The sequence below is a fragment of the Anopheles funestus genome, chromosome 3RL, assembly GCF_943734845.2.
Source record: "Anopheles funestus chromosome 3RL, idAnoFuneDA-416_04, whole genome shotgun sequence".
Taxonomy (NCBI): Eukaryota; Metazoa; Arthropoda; class Insecta; order Diptera; family Culicidae; genus Anopheles; species Anopheles funestus.
The window spans coordinates 60,542,081-60,563,576 of NC_064599.1; the positions used below are offsets into that span (position 1 = coordinate 60,542,081).

The window sequence follows — 21,496 nt, forward strand, 5'->3', positions numbered from 1 at the left end:
CACTTTTTTACCCTCGGAGTGGCCCCTGTTTGAGTGGTACCGGCACGCTTCTCGCGCCTTGTCCTGAGCTTGAGGGCTCCAAACGAAAAGGACTTTTAGGATAATGATGCTTGAAAAACCTTGTGCATGCGATCAATTGTGACGCATGCGAGTGGAGCAAACAATGGACGGAAGCGAGAAGGCAAAGCTGCAACACGACAGTGACGGAGCGATACAAAATGGCCTCGCCTATCGCGTAGCCACGCCCTCGGAGCCCGTTTCGTAGCGCACTCGAAACGGAGTGGCTCGGATGAGTGGAGGGAGAGAAGAAGAAGAAGAAAAAAACAACACTCACGCACACAAACAGCATCTCGTGGTGTGGCGCGCGTTATATCCTTTGCCGTTTTGTTTACGAAGAGACTTTTCCATTTTTCCAATTGAGTGGTCGGCTCTCACGGCAGTAACCCGTGCTTGAAAAGCGGATGCGCGCTCTCGTTGATCGGGTAGTGCCGTGTGAAGTGGGTAGTGCGGCACAAAAGGACTTCTAATGCCCTTTCGGGTTTTTTGGGTGTTAGGGCCAATACAGACACGCACACACACACACACATAAGCACTAATAGGGGGAACATTTAAAGAGAGGAAAATCGAAAAAAAAGCGAAAAAAGCGAAAAACCTACGCGATTGGGAAACTCGAGCAAACTCGAGAGCAAAAGAGCGATACACGGTGAGTGCACACGCAAGTGAAAGAGCTAGCGACAAATGGTTCCTTTGCCGTGCGCTCTTGCTCTGCTCTTTCCTCATCGTGCCGTCCGTTCGTTCCCTTGGTTTCGAGTGCCGTGCAACGAGTGGGCACTTACCTTCTCAAGTGAAAACATAATTTAGTTACAGTCAAGCACAGCTTCAGCCCGAGACGGACGTCAATGCTGGCGACTTGGCGTACTTGGCGCGTTCGGGTGGTACTACAATAGTGTGTGGGCATCCCTGCAGTTCTTTGTTGTTATTGTTGTTGTGCTACCACCTTCCAAAAGTGTGTCCATGTTATACAAAAGTTTATGAATGCATTTCGTGTTCCTTTAAGCGTGTATTTACGATATGCCTGGCTCGACTTTGAATGTGTTTACCCAATGAATGGCAGTTCCGTTTAGTGCAAGTGGAAACATTATTCTCTATAGAAAGTATACATTTATTAGTGTTTTAAAAATAATTAGAAATAAAGCAAGAAGTGTACCTTTAAGTAGCCTCCGAAAAACAGTCTCCTTTTGCACTTAAAACGTTACCTTTACCTACCAAAGTGGCCACCGAAAAGAACGAACCCGTGGCAAACGCCACCGGTGGACGGTGCAGTCGTTCGCCCTCGTCTACTAGACCGGTGGAACCATCGCCACAGTCACCTCGTGTACGATCGCCGGCAAATACGGTGGTGAACAACGGTGCAGCTGGAGCAGCGCCGGGTAGTCCCAGTGAGACGACTTCCAGCCCGAGCCAAACCGTACTGCCGGACGGACCTACAGTGATGGCGGGTCCGACGGCAACGGCACCGGTCCTAACCTGGTCGCCATTGCTATTTCCACCCTGGAATACAGCTTTACTGCCGGCAGCGTTTTATCCCGTTGCCGCTCTTCGATCACTGCCTGGGTATGTAAATTAGTTAATCGACCACTTCAAACAAATTAATGAAAGTAAAAAACGAGATAATTTACTTAACTTCAATAAGGAAATTCAAGAGATTATAAATTTAAAATTGCTCATACGGTAATGTTACTTTAATAGGCTTTATTATTATTTAAAATGGTGTAAAAAATACTCAAATTATTTTAAATATAATTTGTATAATTTACTTAAGTGAGGAGCTACATCTTCAATCACGATCAAGTAAAAATGATCAAATCAGAGATCAAATGAATTGTTTTATTTTTACAAAAAAGTTACAAAGCGGACGCTGTTTTCAACTGCCTTTTAGAGCATTAATGTAATTCGGCATATCCTAGAGAATACAAAAACTTTTTCTATTAAAAGTAATAATTTATTTTTTTTAAAGTAATTTAATGCTATATCTTCCTTTTTTTAAAAGAATTTTGAATTTATAAATCTTCATGTCTTACGCATTTATTTCTACAATCGGAACGATTTCTCTTCTGCAAATTCCAAATGATCTTCTTTAACGTTGCGTCAACTATTCTTCACCTTAAACTACTTAGCAACAGAGATCAAGCCAACATTAAGCCCGGCCCATTCAATGCATAACGCCTTGATCCATTTCTATCACAACAATGATCCAATTAAAATGCCATAAATCGTACGCATCGTTCGCAAACGCTAAACGGTTCCATAAAATGGTGACGCGTCACTGACCGGAAGTATCATAAACATTGTTAATGGGCATTAGGCCGAAAGGCATCCTTCCTGTGTAGAGCAGCGCCCCCTGAGCTTGTCTATCGTGTTGAGACTATTTTATTATTTCACTTCATGGATGAAACTTTACTTTCGGTTTTTCTCAACCAACAAAAAAAAACACTGTGATGTGTATAATCGCATTATTTACTGCATCCGCCGATTACCGATCGGGCGACCGAACGGATGCAATCGATGCTGTCCTCGTGTCCGTGCATCCGGTTCAAAACGGCTTTCGTGAGTGCCACTTCTGGGCAGACCGAATTTTTCACCCAGCAGGAGGTCCTGGGATCAACAAAAGGATGTCTTTTTTTTTTGGTTACTAAAACGTACCAGATGCAATTTGTAGGAGCTCTGCTTGTGTGATATTTTGCAGATGTAGATTCAATACAGAATTTCTTTTTATCAAAAAATAAGAGACCCAGGAAAATCACGCTATAAATTAAAGATTAAATCATTGACCGCACCAACACATTCGTCGAATTAAAAGTCGAATTAAACATTACAAAATCTACATTTAAAAAATTCTGTTTATTTTGTTTTGTTGGAAAAAATAATTTCACAACAAATAATCACTGTTATCGATCATTTTTACACTTCTTCCTGAACCGTTCTTCGATATTCCCTCTTTTGCATAGTAAAGCATCCGGAAAGGACGACCTTCACCACGAACGGTGGTACCATTGTGTCTCTATGTTTCCATCTTTTAAAAATTAGCATAATCAGCTTTTGGGAGTGATTTTCACGCTTGTCCATTTTTGCTTGATCCATCAGTTTGACACTTTGTTTTGCCTTGTTCTTCATTTCCATTGCCTACTTGGTATGTTGGTTTCTATGATCTCTTCTTAAAAAGCTCTCTATTTCAAACGATTCCGTTATCCCATCGTCTACTCTATTGCGGATCATGATCCGATCGGTAAACGATCGAAACGGAGCATCACGGCACAGGATGCTGGTCAACTTCAAGGTGTTATGAGATCAGTGACGCTTGAAATAATAATATTTGCCTTCTTAGCCGTCTTAAAGTGTTGTTTTAGTGTTATTTTACATGTGTGTCTTTCAACCTTGACTGTGGAAAGTGAACGTTTTTGGTACAAATCCACCGAGGGATGGGTGTTGGTTTTTTTTCGTCATTGTTTTGCTACTCACCGCAACGGTAAAGGTCTTGGAAGGGAAGGTACGAAAAGAAGAAGGTTTCCGGAATTTCCCAAATCTTGACACCACACTGCGGCAAGTCTCTTTGGCGAGTTGCTATTTAAATCGCTCTTTTTGGAGAATGCTTTAAAGATGTTCTCAACTACCACCTGTTGGAAGAGCGGCTCTACACCTGCCCACGTCCATTGCCACTTCCAATCAGGATACCACGATCAACCGAAACCGAAAGATAATTTATGCCGCATGCATCCTGCAATCATTATAAATGCAAATTAGCAGTCAGTGTGATCGGCTGATGCAGTGTTTTACCAGCACTGTGGAGGTGAAGAATTCCAACACCCGCATTGCACGGGAAGGACATGCATTGAGTTCTGCCACAAGGCTTTTATCGACGTTAAGGGCAGAAGAGAGAAAAAAAACGAGAAGAATTTTGGAGTTTACTATTGGAATTTCCGACACTTTACGTCGCCACCGTTATTAGAGGGTCCTTTTGTTGCGGATCACGTTTCAGAGATCCCATGAGCGGAGGTTAATGCAGGGCAGGTTTGGCAGACGGATCTATGCCGAAAAAGATCTTGCAAGCGTATGAAGCAGAGAGAGCAAAAGAGAACGATACACTCGGGGAAAAAGTGGAAAATTTACATAAATTTAGTTTTGCCACCTTAAAATTGTAGTTTCTTCAAAACGATTTTTGGAAGGTGTTCCAAACCCGGCAGCGAATGGAAAGGGATGTAAAATGCATTTGGTGTTTCGAAAAAGGCAATGCTGGAAAACACGTTCTCCGTCTCACCGTTACCCGTGAATCCACATGGGGGAACTCCGGAAATGGTGGAATTTCCCAAAACATACACCACCATCTCTGGGTTCGGTCTCTGGCATGGTTCGGCTGTAAAAGTGTACAAGAGGGAGGATGGTAAGCAATACATACTCAGGACACGGACACACCTAACGGTCTAGATAAATTGAATGAACAGACACTCAAGTTGCCGGGCCGGGTAGAACAGGGACTCCAACAAGGCGTACGTGGGAGGTACAGTGGAATCTACCAAGGCACCTGAAGGCGCTTTAGTACCGGTTTGTGCGCTTTACACGCAGAAAAACCAACACTGTTTTACTGGTAATTGCCCCGGGGGTACCGGGACGAACGACGCTACACCGATATCTTCCAGAAACGGTCGGAACAGTACTGGCGAGTGTTTGATTGCAAGAAGTTATGTATGTATTTTTTTAAAGCAATACTTCAAAGCTAAAATTGGAAAGCCTTGTCGGTGTTGTTGATTTGGGAAACTCCAAACATAAGTACCAATTCTCCTTGGACGGAGGTACTCAACCGACGGGGTACGTTTCGGACATTCGCGACTGTACCTACAATTTTGGAAAAAAATCAATTTTATGTTAGTTACTACAAAAGAGGGCAATTTATGCTTGTGTGTGCTTTTTAAATGTTCTTTAAAAAAAATTGATCACCTAATCTAAAAAGTTATCAATGTCGGATAGACATAGATCACTTTCCAATTTGGTTAGCGCATTTTTAATATTCTCACTAAATTTACAACCTATCAACGTCTATAAATCGTTGAATGAATTCTAAATTAAAAACATTCTTCAACCGATTCATAGGCCCGATCGGACACCAACATAACCACTGCCTGCAAAGCTGTCATGACAACCATTGTCACCCGGGATAAAGCTTAAATTAAAATCCAATCAAGCTACCGGTTGGCCGGGCGGGGAAACGCAACGATTATAAAGCGAACACAAGAATTACGCCCACCTCAAAAGGAAGGATTCTTCTCTTTTTCCTACTTTCGTTAACTAATTCCACCCGGCCACGGAAGACGGGCTCATTCATCGCCAGGGCCACTTTTTATGTCCACCATCTTTCATGTTCGTAATCATGCTTTTTCGGGGGTTTTGGAGTTGGGCATTGAAGATTCTTTAATATCGTTTCCTGTTCCGTTCCGGCCCTTTCGGTTCAACTCGCCGGAGGAAGGGTGGTCGCTTTTACGATAAAAGAATCATCCGAGCGAGATTGGGTCAGAGATTATGTTGTCCTCGCTAGCTCTACACAATAGCGTGTAGCCGCCGGGAGCGATTGTAGAAAATGAAAAGAATCAAAACTATCACACTGAGCAGAAGGTGAACAAAAAAAAGAAAAAGATACTATGGCTAACCATAACGACGACGTTTGACAACGGTTAATAAATCATAATTCGGTGCTGGATCCTTAGGTTTCCTCCCCAAAAAAAACCCTGCCTTGTTTCGCGCTTGTGGAGGAGTTTAGCCTGAGAAGCAGGATTTTATGATTTAAGCTTCTAGAGCTGCAAGAGGGGGAACTTAATTTGATGTACTTTCGTGCTTTGGTGCACCAAGTAAGGCAGGCACCAGGGTTTAGATGATGAAATAGGACAGAGTTTGAGCTGATTAAAAGTACGATCAGCGCGTAGGTATTGATCGGCTAACCCAATCTTTGTGATCTGATTAATCGAAAGTGATGAAATTAGGGACTTTGGTTGCGAGTTTATTGATTGACGTTTAGATTGGAAAAAAAGGGAAATTGATTTTCGTTTTTCTATATCACGGCAAAGGGCTTAATCCCTTACTATCTGAAGTACAGCTCTGACGTAGGTTGTGAGAGTTTTGTAATGGAATTATCCTTCTTTTAACGCACTTTTGACACCTTGTTTCAATGTTTCTTCAACTTCATCTTTACCCTTCTGCAGGTTCCTTGATAGTATGAAACTGCCGCAATCGCAACGAACTACCAGTACCGGTGCTGGCTTCCGTATCTGCAACCTGCTCGAGCTGGACAACGACAAAAAGCAGCATGCGAAAAAGCGAAAAAGCTCCAGCTCGATAGACGATCCCGTAACGCTGCACCGTACCCGTGACCATGATGCGGATGAGGCGGACGATGAAGATGATTCCGGTGCGGCCGATACGGCCTGTCCAGATGGTTCGCTTACGCGACGAAGTGGGACCACGCTGTCCCAGGAAGACACTAGTAGCAATCCGGATCTGCACGGTTGCAGTGTGATCAACAGTGACGATGACAGCAGACCTGAAGCCCGTGGCCCGGATGGTGGCAGGGGTAGGATGGGCAGTGCAGCAAGCCGTGGACAGGACGAACGGACCAGTCCTTCGGCGGCGAGTGGCGATGAGGGTGGTGGGAAACCATCGTTCGGCTTACGAACTACCACCAGCCTGGCGGAAGATTTACATGCCCGGTTCGGGTATACGGGGCTACATCCTAGTGCCCATCTTTCGCATCTACCTTCACATCCACACCATCATCATACTCATCACCAGCATAATCACCATCATCAACATCATCCGACACATCTGCATCATCCGCATCATACGCTCGCTTCTACGCCTCCTGGTCATGCCCTGTTTGGTGGACGATCCTGGCCGTACGATAGCTGCAATACACTCAATGGTAAGTGTATAATAGTGATATTTGGTAATTGGAAGACATTTAAGAAGAGAATTTAATATCACGAGCTAAGATTGAAGTTGAAGGAAAGTTGGTCAGAGACAGATCTTTTTGGAATTGAAATTGAGAACCATTCTGAAATTACTGAGTTCCGAATGTTAAATTAAAGTTGCGACCATTCCGTTCCACCAAGCGAGGAGATCATTACTCTCATTAGGATCTTTCTTGGAGGACTACTAGATCATATGTCTGCTATGAGATTCGATCCTCAAGACTATCGAGAGTCTGCATATTTGTTGAGATTTGAGGGCCTTTATCAGACTTATTTGCTTAGATTTTCTCCTGAAAAAAAGAGGACTTCGATATGAATATAACTAAAAAAAGAACAGATAACTTCCCTGTATAAAACTCCGAATATCCCCGCTCTTCATTGCTATTGAGCTGCATTAGAAGAGGGGTTCCATATCTAAACGTTCGATTGTGGATTAACCTACAAAACAACAGATTGATGGGTTTCAAAGTAATTATTAATGTAGTCCCCTTGTCGTACGTGTGACTTCTCACACGTTGAGCTGAATCCATGAATGGGCTCACCGTCTCTGCAGCTGGTCTGCAAAAAGGCCGGGCTGACCAGCTGGACCGGGGCAGAGAAGGCACAAGCCACAAACATTGGAGGGACAAAAGTGCTGGAACAATTAGGCCACTGACATGCCGCCAACATTACACGGACACACAATCGATTCGTTCACTGTTCAGACCGTGATCGTTTACATCAAATCAGCCCAAGAAAGGCTGTGTCCGTGTGGGTTGATTTACAACTTCCGGAGTGCGGAGAGTTCGTTCTAGTGTTGGTCTCGTTATGTACGCCAGAACACAGTATCAATTAGAAATCAATCACCGTTCAATGACAAAAGGAAGATTCACAACCTTGGTGAGCCGTAGTCGCCGTCTCGTTGCCATTGATGCCCGATATCAGTCGGGAACCTGGGGACAACGTATAATTCGACCAGACAGTAGACAACGTTACATAACCTCAACAAAAACCTTCCACAAGGGCGTATCAGGGCACAAGGTGTGCGAACGATGGAAAATACCTTTTTTTTTGTTGTTGGTGCTTTCTTCGTCTCAATATTGCTTGTCCAATCCGGAACCGGAACTGTCAAGCGAAACGAACCCGTTTCGCCTCGGTCTCCCTTCCCTTACCCATTTCCCATTTAACGGCCATCCATTTTGTGCCGGATGGTAGGGTTCGGCAGGAGGCAGAAGGAAATGGCAGTTAAATTGAGGTGTGATCGTTGCCGCTTTTGTGGCACCCATTATACGCTAGTTTTTGGGTTAGTGTGACACCCATATGCGTTAAAGGAATGGCGAAATGGGAAACGAGACGTAAACGTAATTTACCACCACAAACCGAAGGGTGGCATTTTGTAGCAGCTGCTCCGTACTTCATTCTAGTGCTTCGAACCGTTTTTTGGTGCATTAGTGTGTGTTAAAAAAGGCTTGAAAACAACAAATCTGATCGAGCTAAAGCTACGGTGTTAACAGAACGTTTTTTTTTTCTTCATCTTTTATTTATTCCACGAAAAACACACTCTATCACCCTTATTGGAGGGTTGTATTTGGCTGCACAAAACGGCACCAATTGCTGGTACGAGTTGCGTTCCTTTGGGCACAGGAAAAAATAGGAAAAAAAATAAAAGAACGCTGTTACAGCGTTGGCAAAACATTTATTCGAAACCGTTGGAAACAACTTCTCCAAAGGATTTTGTATCACACATCAAGAGCTGTAATGTTCGGCTTCACTTTTTCGATGGGTGTTTGTTTAGGGGATCGGTACACCAGGGGACTGTTTGGTAAAAATTGCACTACTTGACAGGGGCGTAAGTGACACTACGCGGGGCGAAAAAAAGGGAAAATGCATATTGGTAGCCATGTTTGAATGCAAATGTTTACTGCAATCACAAATCCTCGGACAGATGAACCCTTTTCAAGAGGATGTTTTAATGTCATACTTTCTCTCCCTCTCTCTCTCTCTCTCTCTCTCTCTTAGGTAAAGGATTAGTTTCAAGTTGGCATCAGTTCAAGCATCTTACTTTATTTTATTTTTTATGAATGCGAGGATTTATTATGGGATCATTAAGCCGTTACTAAACAAAATGGGCTGAAATTTCAGTCGGGATTTAACATTTTATACTGAAAAGGGTATCGATATTTTTACGTCTGTTTTATAGGGTTTTTTTTTAATTTGTAATGCACATTTTGTACCGAATCTTTACACCATCACGTATAAATTATGTTTCTAAACTACATTAATTTAATTTGCAGCAGAAGATAAACCTCCTCTTCCAAATTCTATTAATACTTTAGTAACAAAATAATACATAAAAGCGGATCAAACTGCTTGAAAATCTTTCATCTCAGGCTGAAAAGCGTGTCCTTTTTCACAGACACTCACGGCTTACCAAACACGACCCATTGATGCCACTCAGCGCTGAGAGGGATAGATAAAGATATACGAACGCTGGTAAGAGAGAATGAGATAGAACAACTTTCCCCGGTTGAAAAGCAGGCGGAGTAGAAAACGGGGCGTGATCTTTATGCTATCCTTTCTGTCATCATCGTTTCGAGCGATTTTTCTTTCTCATCCCTTTTCATAAAAATGCATTTGTACGCATACTCACTCGGTGTAGTGTATATTGAATGAGTACACCCAGGAGATTTGAGTGCCGAATGGTATTAACTGGAAATATATTGTAAAAGGGCCAACAAAAAAAACACTCACACACACAGAGAGGCTAAATGCGATGAAAAAGTGTTTCCGGATGTGATCAATTTATTTGTTGAAGGATTTTTGTTTTTCGAGTTTTCCGTACGTACGTAAAGAGTTAAAGAGCCAAAGGGAGCAAAGAGCGAGAAAAAGTTCGGTAAGGCGATTTGGAGGCGAAATAATCGCCGGTTTCCTGGCTAGTACATTAATAATAAACTCGAATGTCATTTATCAACCAAAAACCCGGAACCACCATCGGGACAAACGCGTCCCCCTTTTTGGTGTTTTCTTTATTTGGTTAGCAGTAGAAGAGGTTCCGATTAATAGGCAACTCCGGGACCGGTGCTACGCACTTTAAGCGCACGACAGCGACACAAAGTCCACGGACACAATGCCGAGCTGACAAAATGGGAAATGGACGTCAAGGTGGTAAAGGATATGAAAGGGATTCACCCGCTGGATGGAATGGGGAAGTGCTGTCATAAATTATCTTCATTCGAGGCCGCACACTAAAGCGAAACAATTGCCATTTCCGGTATCTATTTCCTATTGTTCCGATGCGGCCGTCTCCCGGCCCTTATCGAGGTCACCGGGACGAGTGCGAGTTCGTGCTGTGCCTATGTTGCTGTGCACACCTTTGCAGGCGCAGCGTGATCTCTTCCGATTCCCAACACAAACAAAAAAAAATGCAAATCCCGCACAACCGGATACGAAGAGGAAGTAACACGAACTAATTGACCGTATGCTTTTGTTTTGCCCCTTTTTCCCCCTACCTTTGCAGCATGCCATCAGCAAGCGGCCCAGCAAGCCCACCAACGGTTGTTCGCACAGCAGGTCAGCCCAGCGGACAGTACGTCGCCGGTGCACTCGGAACGTTCGTACCTCGGCAGTGTCGGGCTGGCAACACTGGCAGCGGGTGTAACCGGAACGGCCGGTGATCTTTCCGTCGCGCACCTGCCATCGGCACGGACCGGGTCCGGATTGCGTACACCGAGCCCGTCCGATTCGGAGCGGGGCGATCCGCACCACATGCACGGTGATGCGCACACGGAAAACTCGGACGACGTCGACATCGAGGAAGGCTGTGACGATGAGATCGACATGATCGACGATACGGACGATGGCAGTATGCCGACCGAACGTGGCCACCAATCGAACGGGCTCGGGCACAAGAAGCGCAAACGGCGCGTCCTATTCTCCAAGGCACAAACGTACGAGCTGGAGCGTCGGTTTCGGCAGCAGCGGTACCTGTCCGCACCGGAACGGGAACACCTTGCGTCGCTGATCCGTCTCACCCCGACGCAGGTGAAGATTTGGTTCCAGAACCATCGGTACAAGACGAAACGGGCCGCCCACGAGAAGGGTGCGCTCGACCATCATGGTGGCCATGGCGGAGGAAACGGGGCAGGAGGATTACCGTCACCACGGAGAGTCGCTGTGCCGGTGTTGGTGCGCGACGGTAAACCATGTCTCGGCGGTAGCAAGCAACCGCACGACCTACTGACGGCAGTTCCTGGGACGGCCCATCTACAGCTACCACCCGGATTTCAGCACGCAAGTCTACTCCATCATGCAGCAGCGGCAGCTGGACGCTGGTGGTCGTAGAACACACTTGTGTAAAATGTGTACATACGGAGCCCGGGATTGTAATCCGGGCTCACCTTAACAAACACAAACAGTCACTTGGTATTGCTATAGATGTGTTCAATGTGTTTAGTAGATATGCGGATAGTGAAGATCTCTGGACAGAAAATTTGGACATCTCCAAATCTTCAAAGTAGCGCAATATGTAAAAAAGAAAAACTTAACCGCAAAAGAACAGGGAATTCGCAGTACTCAACTGGTACGAGTATCTCACATGTAAGGCTTTTGTTGGACGGACTCTTTTGTCTCGTGCTCTGGACAGACCTTACCCATGTCTATGTTTGGAGAGTTTGCTCCTGAATCTCGCACAGCTAGTTGGTAAGTTGTAGGTAAAAAGGTACAAGAGATTATAGTATTTAAATACGGTTATAGTTAATTTATGTAAATCTTAGTTTCCCACCTCAAAACCGTCAAAAAGCAGTAAGAAAAAAATAAAATAATTATCCAAAAACTTTGGCCCGTTTTTTTCTTTCTTCTCCACAACACTTGTCACTCTTCTTCAGCCAATTCGAAAATTCACTTTCGCTCAAGAGCAACCCCCCGCGCCTCCGGGGACGAAGGCGTCCTTTAACTTTGTTCCGTTGATTTATCGTCACAATAAAATTTCTCTCCTCACGATTCGCTTTGCAACGAAACGATTTCAAGTTTGAGCCGGAAATCAATAGACTTTTCCGATCGGAAACGTTGGACAAAGTTCTTCCGCTCGTTCGGCTGGACAATAACGTTCAAAGTTGAAGCGGTTGTTGGTTTTTTTTACGTCCCCTTCTTTTTGCTCCTTTTTTTCGCTCAAAGCCGCTCATAAAAAGTGGGATAAAAAAAAAAAAGATCAACTGAGCTGGAAAAGGAACAACAACAACAACAAGCACACAATGGGAACCTTCTGGACAAATGGCCGGAAACGGAACACAAACCTCTTGCCCCTGAACCAGAGATGCAACCAAACTGCACACGAAGAATGAACCTTCCAAGGGATATTGTTTGTTGTTGAACAGAATCCTTGGGAATGTCGGGTCGGCTATATTGAATAGAAGTGTCCAAAAGTCAAAAAGTCCGAATAAATCGGATATCGTTGGGTAATCAATAAAGAAGAGAATTTGCAGGAGATTTCTGTTCTGCAAAGAAAAAAAATTATACTACAATTTTATTTAGTATTATCACTAGATAGAGTAGTGGAATACCCTTTTTTACACTAAATCCTGAAAAGAGTTCCAGTTTTAACTTTTACTCACTCACTCACATCTCTTTTAATAAAAGAACAAATTTTCCCTAACAATAGCACGTCCCGTTGATTCTCAGGGTCTCAGGGTGAACAATGTAGACTTCGAATTCGAGATCCATTTCCGATCCAGTTTGATTTTTTTTGTGTGCCACACTCAAAAAAGGTGTCATAAACCAGGTCAATACGTGCTGTTTCCACTTGAAGCACGAGAATACACCTTCAAGTGCATCCCGTTGCAGGAGCAGGTTCCTGCACCCCGGAAATAGCTCCGAATCGATCAGTCATTCTGCATTCAACGATATCGATGGGATCTGGGAAACACAACGAACGTGATGTTTCGGGATCTGTCCTAAATGTGGGAAGAACACATAGGAAGACAAGAATAGTTGCTTCATCATCTGGGTAACTGGACGCACCCTGATAAGCGAACACGGAGCTGTCGGTCATCTTTACCGCGATTACTATCGCCTTCTTTAGTAGTGGTCATCCAGTTGAATACTTTCATGAAGAAAGACATCATTTATCGATGACTGTCAACTTTTAGGGGGGGAAAAAACTCCAGTCCAGGATAAGGAATCCTTTGTCTCGTTGTATGAAGCAGAGGGAATATGCAAATATATTGTTAAATACCCGAAGTTGTTGTAAAAGTATGTAAACCCTTGAAACAGCACGTTAATACATCTTGAAAACAATTAGACTGTCCTCACAGTTTTGCTTTCCTTTCCTTCTTCCAATTTCCAATCCCACCCACACGTACAACATCTACCACCTACCGTATTCACCCGGGTGTCCGCGGATAACTGGTCACATAAATTCACATTATGTTTATGATACCGTAGGTCCTTTTGCCATCCTTCGTGCCGGAAACGGAAAGAAACTCGCTTGACTCGCCTTCATTGGAAGGGAACACCGAATCGGATGGTGTCAACCCTCCCCCCCCCATTCCCCCAAAAAACACGGTTGGACAACAAAAGACCATCCTCGAGGTTGCGTTCCGTCCTTTTTTGCAGCCGCCGGCCGCTATCTCACACTCCACGCTTCGGTTGGTTTTTATGACTTATGACCTTCCATTCCATTAGGACTATTATTTTTACTATCATCCGCGCTGCCATCATTCGTCTTCATTCTTCCACATGCTCCTTATCCAGGTCTCGGTGCGTTTGTAACAATGAAAAATGATCGGAAAAATATGCTTTTCCTGTTTTCCCTTCGTTTCAATGGGGAAAACGATGCGCCCCCTGGGTTGGGTGTGTATCATTCCGCTCTGGAATCCTGTGATCCTTGCCGATTCATTTCCAGTTCGGCGAAACAGCACAACGCGGGAGTACGGGAGAAATTTGCCGAAAGTTACAAATCGCTCCCGAGACAGAGGATGCGGTCTTTTTTCCCCCGTTTTTGTTCGGTCTCTTCCATGGCGTACGGCAGCCTCTTATCTTGTATGTCGTGCGTGACGTGGTGTAGTGACCGGTGCGGTCCATTCGATGCATAACTTCACACTATCTGCTAGAGGAAGGAAATCGTTCGCGTTTATGTAAATAAAAAAAATCAAACGCAAAAGGATTATAATTTTGATTTCTATACAGCTTTACAGCTGTTGTAATAGAAAACGAATTCAACTTCCTGTTGATCCTCGCTTCATACAGCGTTAGGGGCCATTAATCTGTTTCAAACATTTTATTGTTGCATCATTTTACAACGAATATTGGATGTTGATATCCGTTTGCTACCTTTTTCTATAAACCTTATTGATGCTCAATCCAATCCTCCTCCAATCCTACCTCCAATAACAAGTACTCCGAGTGTCCCGATGCTTCAATGGTGCAGCACATATTTTTGGACGACAAATCCAAACTACATTCCCGTCTTTCATTGATCATCCTTCGGTAACTATAGGTGATGCCTCTTCTTAAGCATTGAGAAACAAATCAGATTCGATGTGCCAAATCGCCAAATTTTTAACCTTTCGATTGCTGCGTCTAAGGTTTCAGGGTATATTAGAAGGTCACAGACCGCCGCGAAAGCTCTTCCTTTAAGGTGACTCACGACACGGCGAAGGAAGAACGAGAACATCCATTATCATCTAGCTCGGGTGAGGTTTAGCTTGGAAAACTGAAAAATAATTTGTATATGTTGTGTATGTACTCTTTTGCACATAAATAACACGCTCTTGAATCTTCTTGAAGTCCAAACAAGTGTTGATTTTTTTTTCTTTCCGACTTCTCCCTCCCCTTCCGACTTGTCTTGGCCCGCAAGATAATTTTTGTATGCAAACCTTGGCTTGCGGGCCAACCCAAAATGAGTTTGACATCACTGGTATATAGTTTCGGTTAAGTTGGTCAGCTTAAGCCTAGAACGGCTTATCGAGCAGATAGCTGATAATCGCCCAATGGTTCAGAGCTGACATTTTATCGTTGTTGGTCTGGATGAATGGTCACAGCGATACGACTGGAAAAGCAGGAACAACGAAAAACATTTGTCTATATGTTCCAACTCACTGTAGAAAATATTCCCCAATCCTTAACCGTTGTTTGAAAGTCATGTTGAGATAGTTTGAGAGTTGATATACAATACTAACCTAAGAACATATCAACAGAGTTCGTAGAGTTTTTGTTATCACCATTGTCATGTTTGAGTTGTAAGTAGTGAGAATGAATACATGAGAAGAAGTGATAAAATGTGTGGTAAAAATATAGACCGCAATTACGATGGAACATATCGAAGCGCCATAGAACAATGTGTTTATAAGAAGCTACATCACTTCCGAACGACAGTTGGTATTGTGCGTTGTACGATAGCGATCGTAGGTTCCGTCTAGTGCGTAAAATGGCTAACTGGAGCATTGTGTTACTTGCCTTGAGTGCTGGAGTGATTGCGATAGATAATCCACCCAACAATCCACCGTTTCCTTTGAAGGAGGCCGAATTTCAAATATTAGGACGAATTGAGCATTTATCACGAATCTTCAATGATAAAATAAAATTGCTGAACGAACGTGTCGACGAAATGAAACATGATATAAACGGTGTATTACTTCTGCAAAACGAAACAAACGAAATGTTTACCACCACAAAAAAACTACTGGAAAAAATTTCGGACAAGATACAAAGCTTTTCAACGTCAGCTACACAACGGATGAAAAATCTTGAACACAAGCATGGGCGATTTACAGAAGACACGGGAGTATACTTTATGAAACCAGATATGGCCAAGAACATCACATTTGAAGTGTCGCGCGATTGGACGAATAATCATGGATTCGGCGGAAACTGGATCGTTTTCCAGCGAAGGTTCAACGGTTCGGTCGATTTCTATCGCAATTGGACCGACTATAAGAACGGGTTTGGTGATCTACGAGGCGAACATTTTATCGGATTGGAAAAGCTGTACGCGATCTTGAAAACCCGTCAACACGAGCTGCTTATCGTGCTGGAAGACTTCGACGGTGTGATTGCTTATGCACATTACGATGACTTCAAGATCGGAGATGAAAGTGAGAAGTACATGATAAAATCAGTTGGCCAATACACCGGGACGGCGGGTGACTCGTTTTCCTTTCACAAGGACGGTTTGTTTTCAACCTACGATCAGAACAATGATAAATCTACTTACAACTGTGGCCAATTATATGTTGGTGCGTGGTGGTTTAAATCGTGTTATGATAGGTAAAAGGAATTCAAGATATTATAGTAATATTATTATTACTTATCATTTGTTCTTTCTTCTTTTTCCTTCTGTAGTCATTTGAATGGAGAATACTTGCATGGAAAAAGCAATCGTCATGCTGGTATTATTTGGTTTAGATTTCGAGGATTGTCTTACTCCTTGAAGCGAACCAAAATGATGGTCAAACCTGTAGGGACATAAAAATTACATATGGAATTATTCCGCTTTATAAAACAAAAACTATCGTTTCTTTTACACAAAAAATTCATTCTATCGCTGATTAGTACGAACATAATTATAATAATTCCTCAATAGAAGCCAAGTAAATTCTTGTAGTTTGAACCCTTGTCGAGACTTGGATAGATTATAATGTAATATGCCAACAGTAATATAATTCCTTACGATCAGCCGATGAATAATGGTGGCAAGCCTCTCTGGGAACATCTTGAAGAGCACTGATGACTTCTTCCAAGAATGACAAGGGCACTTTGTCATCCTGCTGGCTGACGTAGTACTGCTCTCCACTGCTTGCTGCGCCTGGTTCGCTCCCGTGCTTCTACTCCATTCAAATGTCGGTCGAAGTAGCCACCTGTCGATCACCTTGCTCGTTCTACAGGATATCTCCCTCCTCGTTGGGGCACATAGCGGTCATGGGGGTAAAACCAACTCGTGCCGTATTCAACATCCTGTACAACTTACGAGTTTCCCCCGACTCGGGATAGTTCCGGCGTCAGTTGTTCATCCGAGTTCATCCGACTGCCTTCTCAGTCGTCTGTAGTGTCAGGTCTCGCGCTGGAGCATACGGATACGCGTTGCGTTCTTCACGGATAGTGCTCGCCTGTACTCATCATCAAACCATTCCTTCCTCTGGTTACGTGTTACGCGGTCAATTGTTCCCCAAGCGCAGTCGGGAAGTCTCTCGCCACATCAGCTTGCCTCTACAGATCTATGTATGTTGAGCCTTGGGGTGGGCTGATAACCTAGCTGATTGGTTACGCACAGTGGATGTAAGACTGCAGTCCTAGACCGAGTTTTCTGGAAACGGATTGAGGACCTGGCCATGTCTTCGCGACATGCTTGACCATGAGCAAGCCAAGAAAGAAGAATGTGATAATAAAAATAAATTAGCTTCATCACAAAAAATACCACACAATCATGAGTAGATTTAGTGTAATTTCTAATCAGACATAACCAATATTAAAACCGGAAAGTGTCATAGTATCTGTAGGGTACGGCCTACTCCGGGAGTTTATGTGGGAAAGGAGTCAAGAAGTGGTCGATGGACATGCCAACAGACCACCTTGAGGGAGAGTGGAAGGGAGGCCAAGAGTAATCGATGAACAAGCCAACAGATTACACCTGGTGGGAAGGGAAGGTGTAATATCGGGAAGGTGTAATACGGTGGGATATCAAAAAACTACAGTTCTTAAACTGTGTATGGAGCTGAATTAGTATAAGAATAATACTAACTCAATGCGTTTGGAAGATAAACTTAATTTCAGTATATTTTACATTGGGTTCACATTGGCCCTCGACGTGGTTCGTTTGCGATGTTCAGATAGACGAACATTAAACTATTTAAGTTTACTCCTAGGACAAAACTAACATTTTCCGGTAGATGGAGCTACCGTTCTTCTTTATCTCTCTTTGTCCTAACTAATCTACTGGCCCCTAGATGGCGTTACGTGATCGTGGAATGCCTATCTTCGTTTCCAACAGTATCTTACAGCAATCGAGTTTAATACTAGAACTACTGGACCAGTCATTTTGACTGGAACGCTTCATTTTCATCTTTTTATTTTTTGGAGTTAATCAATTGTGTGGTCTGCAATAAACAATTAAATATATTACAACTCTTCGAAATTGTTTAAAAATTAACTTTGAATGATAAACGCGTAAACCGATTGGTAGTGCTAGTGTTAAATAGGCTTGCTTTTGATCTATTTATTGGTTTTGTAAATATGATGTTTAAATATGATTACAAAACAATTTAACGTTTAACCAATTTCGTATGTAATATACTTGCCTGATAGTAACTAGTATGCCTGAAAGACACTGAAGGATAGAATTGAGGATCTAATTAACAGCTTGAATGTTTACTAGCGCAACATACTTCAAAAACCGAATATTGCTTAAGAAGATATTAAAACAAGAAATCATTTCCAGAGAGGCGTATCTCTCTTCTCTCTCTTCTTGGCTTTTAACGACCTTACAACAGGTCACGCCGGCCATTTCTGGCTTACTAGACTCATTTTTACCACTCAGCCGGAGAGTCAGTCCTTGCTACGGGGGCGGTCCGGATGGGATTTGAACCCGGTCCTGCCGTGTGGACCGGTGCCGTTTATCACATGCACCACCCAAGAGAGGCGTATCAAAACCAACAAATCAACTAATCAAACGTATGATCCCAAGTTGTGCCAATCATGCGCCAAGAGTTAGGTATATTATTCGTATGACTGGTGGCTACAAATAAGCTCGGTTATTCGTTCACGATCGAACATCCTTGTCTGTCAACTTATTGTCCCGGGGTTTAGAACTTTTCCAACGCGCTATGAAATTTTCAAACGATAATTTGACATAGCAACATAGTTTCAAAAGACTTTTAATTTACCAAGAATTGTTATTGAAAATTAATCTTATTGCCGTTGAACATTGCCATGAACTAAGCTACATTTTATCTCACTTGCTAAGAATGTTTCTTTATCGTCAATTCCTCAACGTCATACAAAAAGCATTCATGCAGTGAGTTTTAAATTTAGTTCATTATCATGCTTTGGAGTGAAAGAGAAAACCCAAAAGTATGATAAAAATATATGTCACAATAGCTGAATAACATTTCCATGCGTCATAGAACTGTGCTTATAAGAAGCTGCATCACTGACGAATCACAGTTTAGTGTGGTACTGTGCGTTGTACGATAGCGATCGTAGGTTCCGTCTAGTGCGTAATATGACTAACTGGAGCATTGTGTTACTTGCCTTGAGTGCTGGAGTGATTGCGATAGATAATCCACCCAATAATCCACCGTTTCCTTTGAAGGAGGCCGAATTACAAATATTAGGACGAATTGAGCATTTATCACGAATCTTCAATGATAAAATAAAAGAGCAGAACGATAAAATGAATCTTGATATCAGCAGTGTATTACTTCTGCAAAAAGCAACGAACGACATGGTTAATACCACAAGCAAACTATTGGCAGAGATTTCGGACAAGCTACAAAACTTTTCAACGTTAGCTACACAACGGATGATCAATCTAGAACACAAGCTAGAACGAGTTCCCGAAGACACGGGAGTGTACTTTATGCAACCAGATATGGCCAAGAACATCACGTTTGAAGTGTCGCGCGATTGGACGAATAATCATGGATTCGGCGGAAACTGGATCGTTTTCCAGCGAAGGTTCAACGGTTCGGTCGATTTCTACCGTAATTGGGCAGAGTATAAGAACGGGTTTGGAGATCTACGAGGCGAACATTGGCTCGGATTGGAAAAGCTATACTCGATCTTGAAAACCCGTCAACACGAGCTGCTTATCGTGATGGAAGACTTCGATGGGGTGATTGCTTATGCACATTACGATGACTTCAAGATCGGAGATGAAAGTGAGAAGTACATGATAAAATCAGTTGGCCAATACACCGGGACGGCGGGTGACTCGTTTTCTCATCACAAGGATGAAGCATTTTCTACCTACGATCGGGATCATGATAAACATAACACAAACTGTGCCCAAGCGTTTGTTGGTGCATGGTGGTTTTACAAGTGTCATCGAAGGTAGGAATCCGACTTTTTGTTTTTGCTAGTTAGTACAATATTTACTAATCAGTAGTTTTTTTTCTCCCCATTTTACTTCTGTAGCCATTTGAATGGAGAATACTTGCGTGGAAAAATCAATCGCCAAGTTGGCATTATGTGGTACAATTTTCGAGGGCCCAATTACTCGCTGAAAAGCACCAAAATGATGGTTCGACCTGCGGCGTAGAAATTGCATAACAAAAGAAGAACACGTAATTATTTTATTTTACAGATTTAAAATTTATTTTCTTCTTGGCGTAACTCCCTAAATGACAAGACGGAAGTAATGGAGCTGTTTCTCCACCATTTGTTCCATGATTTGCCCAATCGTGAAGATCTCGTGGTTAATTTTCTGTTTTGCAAACCTCTGTGATAGTTTCGAACTATCTCCTCTATGAATGGGACGTGCCGATCTTGTCGTATTAGCTTACGAGCATTATTCAACCTTTGTAACTGCTGCATTCCAGCTTATATCAGTCTTTTTGCATGTTAACTGAGACAATTCCAAGATACCAAGCACAGCGCATTAATCGACTCATTTTTGAGACACTTGCTCCAATTTGTGGCATAACAGTCTCGGTTGTTTTTGTTAAAGATTTGTTAATTTTGATAAACAATTTACCCCATTAGTTCCCACGATCGTCGCATAAACGTTATCGCCGTTGAAGACGCTGGACCCGGTGGGTTTGTCCAACAACGTCATATCAGCAACAATTTGTTGCCAATTCGTAGCCGTTCTCAGCGTTTCATACTCGCAGTATGTAATATGTTGAGTTTCCCAGCTTGTGGAGTTTCTTTTTTGTTATCGGAAATACGTCCAGGCTGTAGATGTGCGGGAATCTCTTAACGTTAACTCATTGAATTTATATAATTGCAAAATTTATATTTCAAAAACTATTATAAATCAGGTTTTGCATATGTATATTTATTCATAATTGATACGAATGGTTTCTTCTTCTTCTTGGCTTAACGACCTTACAGGTCACGCCGGCCATTTCTGGCTTACTAGACTTATTTTTACCACGTAGCCGGATAGTCAGTCCTTGCTACGGGGGGACGGTCCGAATAGGCAATGGATACGAATGGTTTATATAGTGTAAAATCCAATATTAAAATAATGTATGCACAAACTTATAGAAATAAAAATACATAAAAAGAATTTTCTATAGTATTTTTCTTTACTTAAATCTTAATAAAATAAACCATTTAAAACCATTATTTATTAAATGTAGCATCTTTCTTAAAGAGTAGACAGATTCAGTTTTACGCGCTAGCTTACCAAACAATAAGATCCGAAAGATTCAACTTTCTACAACCCTGAGGCACAAATCGATGGATTGTGTAATGTTGGAGTTAAAGGCATGCCCGGAAATAGTTTACGCATCGACACGTTGCACCGTCCTCTTGTAATTACATATCGTTAACATCTATAACGTCCAGTC

General features: G+C 42.7%; 4 protein-coding genes and 1 long non-coding RNA gene across 5 annotated transcripts; all 5 read left to right on the forward strand.

The window, feature by feature from the left end:
• Positions 1-571: 571 nt before the first annotated feature.
• LOC125770044 (homeobox protein vnd-like) lies at positions 572-7,823 on the forward strand. The gene is made up of 2 exons (XM_049439224.1): positions 572-1,614; positions 6,249-7,823. Exons 1-2 carry the CDS (start codon positions 1,493-1,495, stop codon positions 7,018-7,020), a joined length of 894 nt encoding a protein of 297 aa, XP_049295181.1. The 5' UTR covers positions 572-1,492; the 3' UTR covers positions 7,021-7,823.
• A 2,312-nt stretch (positions 7,824-10,135) lies between these two features.
• Positions 10,136-11,894, forward strand: LOC125769523 (homeobox protein vnd-like). The gene is made up of 2 exons (XM_049438256.1): positions 10,136-10,157; positions 10,510-11,894. Exons 1-2 carry the CDS (start codon positions 10,136-10,138, stop codon positions 11,331-11,333), a joined length of 846 nt encoding a protein of 281 aa, XP_049294213.1. The 3' UTR covers positions 11,334-11,894.
• Positions 11,895-14,889: 2,995 nt separating this feature from the next.
• Positions 14,890-17,407, forward strand: LOC125770040 (microfibril-associated glycoprotein 4-like). Its single transcript, XM_049439221.1, has 2 exons — positions 14,890-16,253; positions 16,329-17,407. Exons 1-2 carry the CDS (start codon positions 15,415-15,417, stop codon positions 16,453-16,455), a joined length of 966 nt encoding a protein of 321 aa, XP_049295178.1. The 5' UTR covers positions 14,890-15,414; the 3' UTR covers positions 16,456-17,407.
• Positions 17,408-17,977: 570 nt separating this feature from the next.
• On the forward strand, positions 17,978-21,211 carry LOC125770052 (uncharacterized). The gene is made up of 2 exons (XR_007419131.1): positions 17,978-18,472; positions 21,036-21,211. It is a non-coding gene; the product is annotated as an uncharacterized LOC125770052 (long non-coding RNA).
• On the forward strand, positions 19,065-21,211 carry LOC125770042 (microfibril-associated glycoprotein 4-like). Its single transcript, XM_049439222.1, has 2 exons — positions 19,065-20,033; positions 20,118-21,211. Exons 1-2 carry the CDS (start codon positions 19,204-19,206, stop codon positions 20,239-20,241), a joined length of 954 nt encoding a protein of 317 aa, XP_049295179.1. The 5' UTR covers positions 19,065-19,203; the 3' UTR covers positions 20,242-21,211.
• Positions 21,212-21,496: the final 285 nt, after the last annotated feature.

Bases quoted from the DNA above. Each gene is read 5' to 3' on its own strand.
- LOC125769523 (XM_049438256.1), top strand. From the start codon at position 10,136: ATGGGAAATGGACGTCAAGGTG. The intron at 10,158-10,509 runs GTAAAGGATATG...CTACCTTTGCAG, and splicing joins GGGAAATGGACGTCAAGGTG to CATGCCATCAGCAAGCGGCC.
- LOC125770040 (XM_049439221.1), top strand. From the start codon at position 15,415: ATGGCTAACTGGAGCATTGTGTTACTTGCCTTGAGTGCTGGAGTGATT. The intron at 16,254-16,328 runs GTAAAAGGAATT...TTCCTTCTGTAG, and splicing joins TTTAAATCGTGTTATGATAG to TCATTTGAATGGAGAATACT.
- LOC125770044 (XM_049439224.1), top strand. From the start codon at position 1,493: ATGGCGGGTCCGACGGCAACGGCACCGGTCCTAACCTGGTCGCCATTG. The intron at 1,615-6,248 runs GTATGTAAATTA...ACCCTTCTGCAG, and splicing joins GCTCTTCGATCACTGCCTGG to GTTCCTTGATAGTATGAAAC.
- LOC125770042 (XM_049439222.1), top strand. From the start codon at position 19,204: ATGACTAACTGGAGCATTGTGTTACTTGCCTTGAGTGCTGGAGTGATT. The intron at 20,034-20,117 runs GTAGGAATCCGA...TTACTTCTGTAG, and splicing joins TTTTACAAGTGTCATCGAAG to CCATTTGAATGGAGAATACT.